The 10,754-nt window shown below is 60.7% G+C and overlaps 1 protein-coding gene across 1 annotated transcript; it reads right to left on the bottom strand.

Annotated features, from left to right (window-relative positions):
- Nucleotides 1–395: 395 nt before the first annotated feature.
- TGM2 (transglutaminase 2) lies at nt 396–10,355 on the bottom strand. Its single transcript, XM_085241279.1, has 13 exons — nt 10,197–10,355; nt 8,488–8,667; nt 6,731–6,973; nt 5,855–5,973; nt 5,209–5,337; nt 4,782–4,962; nt 3,872–4,007; nt 3,683–3,786; nt 3,337–3,576; nt 2,980–3,252; nt 1,631–1,791; nt 1,420–1,556; nt 396–1,228 (listed from the first exon to the last, which is right to left on the bottom strand). The coding sequence occupies exons 1-13, from the start codon at nt 10,204–10,206 to the stop codon at nt 1,072–1,074; spliced, it is 2,070 nt and encodes a 689-aa protein (XP_085097405.1). The 5' UTR covers nt 10,207–10,355; the 3' UTR covers nt 396–1,071.
- Nucleotides 10,356–10,754: the final 399 nt, after the last annotated feature.

The following is a 10,754-nucleotide window of genomic DNA, read 5'->3' as shown; positions in this document are numbered from 1 at the left end:
AACAAATGCTCTTTAAAGTATGGCTGTGCATCATCTCTGGCTCTGAGCAATGCTCCTGCCAAGGGAGAGCAGCGCAGGGCTCGTGCCTGTTAACCCTCTGGGGCACTTTCGGGGCCGTGCTTTGGAGCGGCCATCCCTGAGGTTCTGTGGTGCCGGTGCTTGGGGCTGGCTGGCTGCAGGGGGAGGGCACAGACCCCATCCCATTGCCCCCCCGAAGCTGTGGTTCTTCCCAGGCTGTAGGGTGGGCACTCTTCATCTCTGTCCCATGGACCCGGTGCTGCCCCTTGGATTCAGTGCATGGAAGGTGAGAAGCCAGGAGGAGAGGGGGCAGGGAGGAGAGGGGAGGCCCTGCTGGGCCCCTCTGGCAGAAAGGATGCTCAAGAGCCAGGCATGGCTTTAAAAGTGAAAAATAGAGGTTTTATTCAGTGCTTGCATAGTTAATTCCCATCAAGGCAACGTCCCATTCCTCACTGCACCATCTCTGCAGTGACAGGAACAGTTATTAAAGCAAATAACCTGCTTTACCTATGCAGCAGGGTTCTAGGCAGTATGTATTTATAGAGCTATAAATAGATTTATGCTATATGTGTATATAGCATATAAACAGCTTCGTGCTCACAGTATACAATCTTTTCTCTACCAAATTGCATTCAGAGCATTTTAACTGGCAGGCATGAATGCTGCTGCTGCGCGATCGGTGCGGGAGAAGATTGTCTTTCTATTGTTTGCGTTAGGAAATGTGCTCTGCGTCCCAGGGGCGTGTTTAGGGCTGCGGAAATGAGTGAGGCTGCTGCTGGGCTGCTGCAGGAGGGCCCTGAGCTGGGGCTGTGTCCACCTCCACGGGGAGGGAGAGGAGGAGAAGGCGTGGCTCAGCCCCGGCACTTGTCAGTACCACGGTTATCGCTGTCCCCCAGCCCCTGAGAGCGGCAGTGATGGAGGGGGGCTGTGGTGGCGGTGGGCACTTGGAGGTGCGGGGTCCCGTGCCCTCGGTGTGCGTCAGGCTAAGGTTTGCAGTTGTTTCTCTGCAGCATTGCCCAGGGCTGGAGCAGGGTGTGGGGGCTGGGGGGGCCCTCACTTGGGCAGGGGCGCGATGATGACGTTGCGGTAGCCCTTCACTCCCGTCAGCTTGTCGCTCTCAAAGTCCACCATCAGCTTGCGCAGCCCCGCCTGGCGCGGCACGAACTCCATCCGGAACTTGGCCTCTGCCTGCGGCTCCACAGGGTCCTCACTGGGGGGATGGAGGGGTCAAGTGTGGTCCCCCCAGGTCCCCGTTCCCCTGTGCCCTGACGCCCCCAGGACCCCTATGGCGCTGCTGAGCCCTGGGGCTAGCTCAGCCCCACTCCCACCCTGTCCCAGTGGAGCTGCCGTGGGCCCCAGGACCCCCCAGCTCCCTCCCCACCACCCGGCTGTGGCTCTTACAGCTCCTCGATCCTCTGCCCCTCAGTGAGGCCGGCGCCTTCCACCACGAACGTGCAGTTGTTCAGCGGCTCTGCCAGTGGGTTCACCAGTGTGATCTCTGCCACCAGCTTCCGCTCCTGCATCGGCTCCCCTAAAATCTGTGAGCAGAAGGGATGGTTGGACCGCAGCACCGTGCCAGGACTGAGCTCCCATGGATTGCAGCCTCGCTCACCCTGATCTTGATCTCCGGGTTCTGGATGTAGACATCCCTGATGGCCACCACGCTGTCGCCACTCTCGTACTCAGTCAGCAGAGCCACCACTTTGATCATGTTGTCCTGGGTCAGGTTGGGCCCATACTGCTCATAGAGGATGCGCAAGGGCACGCTCTGTGCTGCAGGCAAAGCAGAGCAGGGTCAGTGCTGCTCCTGAGCCAGCACACAGCGTTGGGTCAGAGGAGCTGCAGGAGGGTCTGCAAGCATGCAGGTGCCTGCGGAACAAAGGCAGCATCCCCCTCCCTGGGCTTCGTGAGGTGCAAACATTGGTTGCTGCATCCCAGTGTGCAGCTGCTGATTGCATTTGTTATGGACTCCTGTAGGACAGAAAGCTTGGCTTGCATGAAAAGTTAGCTTGTTCCAGTGTATCATCTGTATGGCATTTCCAAACCCTGAAGGTTATGTAGAAAAATGATATAAATTAGAGCGGTGTTTAATTACCAGGCAGCAATGCTAATTTGTAATAACAGCAAACCAGGGTTCAGCAGTGCATTGGGCTCGGGCCAGGACAGCTCTGACTCAAATAATGTGAGGATGAGAGAGGTTGTGTCCTCTGCAGAGGGGATGCTGAGCACGTCAGCACTGCTGGGCACAGCCTGAATTCAGTGCTGCTTTTCCCACCAGCTGAGGGCTGTGGGGCCAGAGTCACTGGGAAAATCCCATGCAGCCCTTTGGGATCTGCTCATCCGCCTGCTGCCTCCACACAGGGTGTGTGAGAGCAGGAACTTCCGCCCTGCTATAAGTGCATCACCAGCCTCCTGCCTGAGCAACGTTCTTTATCCTTTAAGCAAAGATTTAAAAGCCACAGCTGTAAATCAATGTGGACAGAGCCCCGAGGAGGTACTGCTTGCTGTGGGGTGGGTCAGTGCTGCAGCCTGTGGGGGCTGTCAGAGTAGAGGCAGCTCAGGGCTGCCATGGGATGTTGTTCTGGGTTAAAGCAGGGCTGCATTTGTGCCACAGGATTGAACAGAAGTGCTGCATTCTGCCAGCCTGGAGTGCACTGAGCCAGGGACCCACGGGTGCTAGAGCAGCGTGGATGAGGACAAGAAGCACTTCTCATAGCTGGGTGCGTGCCTTGCAGCGGTCTCTGCCCATCCCACAGTACCCTGGCCCAGGTCCAGGCCAAGATTTGCACGGATATTATTGCTGCTCAAGCCATTGTGTGCACAGTGTGTGCGGTCGGTGGCTGCAGGAAGAATTTCCTCTTTGGGAAGCTGCCAGCACGAGCTGGGACCTGGCGCTGGGACAGCTCCTGGCTGCTAGTGCTGCAGCACGGCCCCCACGCCCCGTGCCCCCTGTCGCCTTACCCATGCGGGGCTGCAGGGTGAGGTTCAGCAGGTCCTTGGAGCCGCACTGCGGGCCCACCTCGCCGTTGTAGCTGGCAGTGCGGGCGCACAGCCTCAGCCTGCACTCACGCTCCCTGTCTGTGTCGTTGCTGATGACAGCGAAGACGTCGAAGTCGGAGCCGTTGTTGGCACCCTCCGACAGCTTGATCCGCATGTGCAGCCCCTCGTCCTGCTCACCCAGCGAGCTCTTCTCGTGCTCCGCCTTGCTGAACACCTCTCGCTCCTTCTCGGACCCTGCGGTGCAGAAGAGCTCCGGTCAGCTGAGTGACGTTCCCCCTCCTCAATGCCAACCCTGCGCTCCCTCCACGGCTGCCGTACCCTCGGGATACTTGTAGGTGTGGGTGATGTCCTCGCGGCTGTCCCTGCCGACGCTCTTGGTGCTGATGTTCTTCCCCACCATTGAGGAGTGGGTGCTCTTCTTCTGCTCGCCGTCGCTCTGAACGATCCAGTACACCACGTCGGCATTGACCTCCGCGAAGACGAAGGGGATGTCGTACTGCACCTGCAGGTCGCCCTCCTTGATGGCCTTGACGGGGGCCGGCCCGCAGCAGTAAACCCCTGCAGGGAGCAGGGCCGCTGCTGTTGCCCAGGACCCGGCCATCGTGGGAGCCACGAGGACGCCCCATCTGAGGGCAAGGTATGGGGGGACCCGGCCGTGCCGCACCTTCACTCTTCTCCTGGGGCGTGGGGTCCAGCGCTTGCCACCCGTCGTATCCAGGTGCCAAGTCGGGCCGGGTCATCCAGCACTCCACCCAGCAGTGGAAGTTCCTGCAAGGGAAGCATGGTGCTGAGCAGCTCCTGCCCCGTCCAACCGTGCTGGGGATGCCGTGATCCCAGCGCTCACAGCACTCACCAGATCATGTCCCTGGAGCGCCGCTCCTCCACGCCCTCCTCGCTCAGGTAGCGGTCGATCACCAGGTTGCCGTTGGTGTCGTGGGCAGAGTTGTAGTTGGTGACCACGCGGCAGGGGACACCCAGGCAGCGCATGACTGCGGGAAGCAGGGCAGCATTGGGGCGGACACTGAGGGCATCCCGCTGGTCCCACGGTGCCACGAGGGGTGGCAACGTGCTGGGACACCGCTGGGTTTGGTAGGATGGTGGGGAACAGACACGAGAGAGACTGGGAGTGCTTTGGGGGGAGCGTGGAGGCAGCGTGCAGCAGCCTCCATTGGATCTCAGTGCCGCCTCTCGCTGCATGCAGACACCCCGGGGAGCAGCAGTTGTAATGTTCCAGAGGAGGGCTGTCAGCTCTTGTGATTTGCAGAAAATCTGCTTTAGCTCTCTGCTATTTCTCTCCTCTCTACAGAGTCTCACAGACATGAAATATATAACCACGCACGCGCTCGCGGCCCAGGGAGAAAGGCAGTGCTGCAGCGTGCCCACGTCTGTGCACTTAGCAGAGGACGGCCTTGGATTTTCCTTCTCTTTTGCCCCAAACTGACTATGATGGTGGCACTGAAATTATCTTCATCTCAGCGGATTCATTACTTCACTGCAAACTTGACCTTACCACTGCTTTTCTTCTCCTGAGCCACAAATTCAGCCCCTCCCTCCTGGCCAGGGCTGTCCTTGGCACAGCAGAGAGCTAATTGCAAAGCCAGAAAGGTTCTTTATCATTTTTTCCCTCAGTTTCCTGACAAACTGGAATAACAGAGAACTTAATTTCTCAGTGGCTGAGGTGAACTGAGTGCGGCCCTCCCTGCAGTGTGTGTGGGGTGGCAGGTAGGTGGGAGGGGGAACACGGGGTCTGGGGCTGTGCTCACCTGTGCACGCCACGGCAGCGAAGACCCAGCACTGGCCGTACTTGACAGGCTGGCAGCCCAACCTCCTCCACCTCTTGAGGATGTCCACGCTGCCGATCCACGCCATTGGGCTCATCCCATCCTCATAGTGGTTGTCCCAGCGCCCCAGCAGCACCCCGTGGTCTTCGTCGTTGCAGTTGACCTGCAGGGTGACACGAGGAGATGGCACTGTGTGGCCCCTGGGTACAAAGGGACAGAGCGCACTGCCCAGGAGCAGGCTGGATGGATGCCTTCATCCAGCTTAGTCTTGTTGCCATCATCACGAGGCAGCATGGAGGGATGCAAGAGCTGCACTGGGACGCACGTGGCTGTGTTGGAGGAGCATGCTGAGTGCTTGTGCATTACAGGTACTGCAGAGGGTTGGTCTGCAGAGCCCTGCAGCACTCACCATGGCGCTCACCACCCTGCCAATATAAACAGGGTCATTGCGATGAGAGCAGTCCAGGTTCTGATCCTGCAGGAATTTGGGGTTGATGTCCAGCATCTCGAGGCAGATGGCCAAGATCTCATCTTCAAACTGGTGTGAGAGAGAGAGAGGGGAGAAAACAGGGGTGAGGCATGCAGTCTGCGGTTAGAGAGAGCGCAGTGGCAGCACCACTTTGTCCCATTTGTGCTGCCATGATAAGGAGCTTCATCCTGCTTTCAGGAGTGGAGAGAAAGGAAATCTCGAAGGGAAAACTACCTATTTCTCCACCTGCAGGTGGGTCTGGGCTTAGGGTCTTCTGACAGTCACGGCCCTGAGCTGCCCTGCACACAGCCCTGCTGGGAGCTGGGGGACATGGCTGCACCTCTCCAGCCCCCGGGGCTCCCACACAGCGCTGGGTGCTGCAGCACAGCTCACAATGCTGCGTTATCAGCACGGCCGGTGCAGCCCTGGGGAGCTGCTATCAAGCACCACCTCTCCTGTGGCACCGATTAGAAGCGTGCAGCCCTGAGCTCCCCGTGTGCTCCCAGGTTCTGAAGGCAGCTCAGCAATGAGGTTTTCATTTGTTTGCTCTGTGGTGCTGGGTGTCCCAGGGCTGTGCTGTACTCACCTGCCCAAAGTTCCAGGGTGTGGAGGTCATGTAGTCCCGGGAGCCCATGTAGATGAGCCCCTGCTGGGACAGCACGTATTCGCGGCGCTCGTCCTCTTCCTGCAGGTACACTGCATCCTCTGCGGGGAGAGCAAGGGATGGGGCACTGGGTCAGGGCACCAGGGGCTGGGGTTGCTCCTGTCCAAAAGGTTGCTCAAGAATTTCCACCCAGTTTGACCCGAGCTGATGGGAAATCATCAGTGGGCCTCTGTTTCCCTTTTTTGTTCTTTCCTGACTTCTCTTTCACTTTCCTCCCCTTTGTTTCACACAGTGGATTTTTCCCCAGGGGTGGGAACCTCCGTGGCTGAGAAGCAAATGGTGGGAACTGGGAGTGCTCACAGACATCAGGACCTGCGCAGGGGTCATTGCTGGAAACAACACCTCTTACTGGAAAGGCTTTCAGGAACAAAACCCATACGTCCAAGGCATCAGCACTCAGCACAGCTCTGGGTGAGCAAAGCTTCCTTGCAGCCCTTATCTCCAGAGCCAGCACAAAGCATCGGGATTCAGGAAATTGGTCCCTCAGCCAAGGTCAGCATGGGGGAGCGCAGGGCTGCTCCTGGGGCAGGGGAAGGATGTGAACAAATGACTGCCAATTGCCAGCTGTAATTAACTTCCAGCAGGTCTGCATGCTGCCTCCTGCATTGTTGCATATCTGGGAGCTCCCAGGGGCCTTTCTCCCACCACGAGCTGCTGCTAGGGGACATCAGGTACTGGGTGCAGATACGAGGAGCTGTGTCCTGAGCAGAGCAGGGGGCTTGGGTCCTGCTGCAGGGATCTGTAGAGAGGGGAAAGAGCCCTGGGACCTCTCTGGTGTCGGGAAGGTGAGAGCCTCACCTGGGTGCCAGGCATTGAAGAGCAGAACGAAGTCCCCGAGGTGGAAGCTGGAGCCCTGGTACTCGGTGGAGGCCTCCAGCGTCAGGCGGTAGCGGCCCACACGGGCATTGCAGGGGGAGCAGAGAGAGACACAGAGCACAGCCCCGTCCTGCTGCTGCAACACTGCATTCCAGGTCCCCTCCTCGGGGCAGTCAGTCAAGGTGAAGTGTGACCTGGTGCCCGACGTCTCGATGGGGCAGGGCCCTGCAAGCAAGGGGACATCAGCTTTCCCCAGTGCCAGGGATCCTGTGCAGGGCTGTGCAGTGCAGGGGTGTCCCCATGCCTGTGGGGGGGGGGACAGAAGCCACCCACTGGGACCCAGGAGTGGGGCCAGGCAGAAAAACCATGCAAATGCCACCAGGGCTTAGAGGCTTTGGGAAGGGGGCATGGAGCATGGAGCCCTCCACATCAGGTCTTGTTTCTGAGGGGCTTGCACACAGCCCAGGGTGAGGCTTTGCTAGGCTACCCCCCCCAGCAAGCAGCTGGGTCACAGTGCGAGTGCACAGCCCTTGGCACAGAGCCTGGAGCCCTCAGCACGGAGCTGCTCTCAGCAGGAGCTCTGCTGCATGCACACAGCCCACGGTGAGCCATGAGCTCAGCGGCTGCAGCGCTCGAGCCGAGAACAGAGTGATCCCTGCCTTCCCCCTGAGCCGTGGGGCCCCGCAGCTGAGCCCGAGTCACTTGCACGTGGCCGCCTCCAAAACTGCTCCTGGGAGCACGGATACCAGCCCCAGCCCAGCCCTGGTTGCCGGTGCTGATGGGGTTGGCTGGTGGCCATTGGGTTCCGGAGCAGCCGCAGCCAGGGCGGCACAGAAGTGAGCCACCAAGAATACTCATGAACTCATGAGAGTGACACAGATTCTCCTCTCTGCCCTTTCGGGGAGGCTGGGCTGAGCTATCCGTGTCTTTCTGGCAGCTTTGGGCTCTGCCTCCGCCTCCTCCTGCTGCAGAACCTGCTGTCCTGCCACAGCATCCCGGGGGCCTGGGCAGGGCTCTGTAAGTCCATCAGCCCTAAAAATACAGGCGCTATTTTTGCACTGAGCAGATCCCCTCTGTCCTGCAGGAGGTGGCACACGGCCTGGTGGTGGTTTCGTTGTCCCCAGGGGATAAGATCTGGCAGCTTCCCTCTCCCCTCCAGCCCCATGGGGTACAGCCTCTGGCAAGGGTGCTGGTCCAGGCTGTGCCAGCAGGGCTGTGCCTTGGCTGGAGCCACAGATCCTTGGCCCATTTTGTGCAAGCGCAGTGGCTGGAAGCCAGCCTGCAGCCTCTGACCTGCTGCACCCAGGGCTCCCATAACATGCAGCTCACAGCAAGCGCATGGTATGCAGGGAATGACTGCAGCATCACCCCAAGGAAGGGCTCAGCTTCCCAGGAAACCTTGCCCTGCATGAGCTGTGGTGCAGTTTCACTATGGGTTCTGGCCTGATTGACTCAGCAGGATACAGCATCCCTAAAATAACTCTTGCCCTAGACAGAGTTTCCTCTTTGTTTGCCTCTAGCTGCACTCAGCCTAACCCCTATGCGGGGTGTGGACACTCAGCTGGCAGTGGTGCCCGTCCCTACCCCTGCACCCTGCTGTCCATGCAGGCTCGCATGGCACAGCCAAGCAGCTCTGCAGACAGCCTCTGGCCGAAGGCCCGCTTCAGTTGCACCCTGGGAGTGCACGGATGCTGGGGGCACCCTGAGCTCAGCCCTTGGATGGGAGCTGTGGCACTCACCCGTCTCCACGTTGAAGGCAAGTTTGTCCACCCCCTCCTCGTAGCCCCGGCCCGTGAAGTTCAGGGTGATGGTGAAGGGCTGCCCGCGCCGCACCACCAGCTGCTGGCTGCCCATCTCCGCCGTCCGGTGCTCGCGGCCATTGCGCTCGCACTGCAGGTCGCACGTCTCCAGCACCAGCTCTGTGAAAGGCACTGCGTGAGGCTCTGCCCGGCAGCATCTCCCCGTGCTCACAGGGAGATCTCAGTCCCGGGGTGTGGATGTGCCCTAAGCATTGCCCTGCGTTTGGGATTTCTCCTTAATCCCAGCCTGAGTCCTTGTGGGGCTTCAGCAGTCCCCTCTGCACCAGGCAGCCCTGTGCAGGCGCTGTGCCCAGCACAGCCCTGGGTCCCAAGCATCCCCCCTGCAGAGCCCGTGCTCTGCATGTTGCCGTATCCAGCTGCAGAGCAAAGCCCAGTGCTCATTCTCTCTTTCTGGGACGCTTGGTGCCAGTTTGCTGTCTACGCCCTCCTCCAAAGCCCTCTGATATGGAACTTGGCTAAGTGCTGGGAATGCCAGAGATGTTTCTGTGCCTCAGCAGCGGGCAACTTTCCTGCATTGTGACTGCTGATAGACGGAGCAGAAACGCAGTGACAGAGGCAGCAATTGGTTCCCAGGCTGCACACAGGGCAGTGACACTGCTGGACGCAGGGCTGTGTGCTGGGAGCAGAGCTGCAGCCCCAGCGCTGCGCCACAGCAACACGACGTTGCTCAGCATCATTCAGGGCCGCTGACCCCTGAGTGCTGTGCAGGCAGACAGAGAGGAGCTGCCAAAGTAAATGAGAGCATTTAACGCTGGAGAGCACACAGCAAGCTCAGCAGCAGCCGGGCCATGGGGTGGCTGGGGCCGGCCTCGCTCAGCTCTCCCCAGCTGTGCCTTCCTGCAGCGGTGATCTCAGAGCCGTCCCTGGGCAGCGCTGGATGGAAAGAGCTGACCTAAAGTGCTGTGTTTCCAGAGCAGAACAGAACCCCACGCCGGATCACTTGGGCGCAGTCTGCTGCAGCACAGCGTGCGGGTGCGGAGCTGAAGGCCCATGCGGGGCCCTGCAGTGGGGACAGAGCGCAGGGAGGGCTTCGTCCTTGTCACCTCCCCCTCTGTGAGCAGGAGCACCGCTCCGTGCTGCCATGGCACGCACGCTGTGTGAGCAAGAACCTCACTGACACTGTGCCGAAGGAGAAACTGCAAACTGCATTCGGGACACAGCAAACAAGTGTGCAGAGCCGCAGCTGCTCCTCTTCCCGGCCACCCCGGCTCATCCCCGCGGGTTTTAGCACAAAGCACAAAGCGGAGCCCTGCACAATGGCAGCGGTTCTCCCCCGACCGTTCAGAAGGCGGTGTGACAGCCCGCAGCGCAGCGCGGTCCCCGGGAGCTCCGGGACAGGTGCGGGCTGTCCGCGCCCCGCACGGGGCTCCCAAAACCCCTTCAGAGGAGGACTCCCGTCCGGCACAGCGGCTCTGCAGCAGGACCGCCTCCTCCGACCGGGCCGAGGTGCGGGCACACGACCCCGGTCCCGCAGCGCCCCGCGGAGCCCCGTGCGTGGCACAGCGTCGCTCCGTCCCGCACGCCGCGGCCGGGGACGGAACCGCTGCCGCCTTTCGCGCTCCCGATCGCGGGTCGCGGGGACGGAACCGGGTCGGGGCCGGAGCCCCGCGGTGGCGGCGGGCTCTTACCTTCGGCCATGGTCCCGTCCGGTCCCGGTCCCGGTGCCGCCGCCTCCCGCTGCCTTTATAGCGCGGGCGCAGCGCCCTCCCCCGGGGCCGGGGCCGGGGGGGAATGAAAACGAAGTTTCCAGGAAACCGAGTGGGTTTGGTCCCACCTATTTTAAACAACCGAAAAAAAATAATAATAATCCCAACCCACGGGACTCTGGCGGGGGCGGGGGGGGGGGGGTTCAGCCCCGTCGGCCCCGCACCTGCCGCCCCTCCCCGGAGCCGTCTCTTCTCGCAGCCCCAGCGCTTTCCGGGAAAAGGGGCGAGGCGGGAGGGGGAAGGGGCTGCACGGCCCCCACCGCGGTGCCAGGAGCTCGGGAATGTTTTCTCCTTATAAAGTTTTCCTCCCCCATCCCTTATCTCCATACGCGGCCATTCCCGGCCGCCTCGGAGCCACCGCAGCCGCCCCCTTCCCGTAAACACGGCCCCGGACGATGCCTGAGGGAAGATCTGCTGGAGGGCTCCGAGGGTGCACCAGCAGCCCCACAGCGCCCGGCCCGCTCCCTGCCTTCCCCGTGT

Source organism: Meleagris gallopavo, chromosome 22, assembly GCF_905368555.1.
Source record: "Meleagris gallopavo chromosome 22, MGAL_WU_HG_1.1, whole genome shotgun sequence".
NCBI lineage: Eukaryota > Metazoa > Chordata > Aves > Galliformes > Phasianidae > Meleagris > Meleagris gallopavo.
Note: the sequence above shows the minus strand (reverse complement) of the source record. Positions and strands in the feature narration are given on the sequence as shown.

Bases quoted from the DNA above. Each gene is read 5' to 3' on its own strand.
- TGM2 (XM_085241279.1), bottom strand. The intron at 6,974-8,487 runs GTGAGTGCCACA...CCTTGCTTGCAG, and splicing joins TGCCTTCAACGTGGAGACGG to GGCCCTGCCCCATCGAGACG. The intron at 1,229-1,419 runs GTAAGAGCCACA...CCATCCCCCCAG, and splicing joins GGGCAGAGGATCGAGGAGCT to TGAGGACCCTGTGGAGCCGC.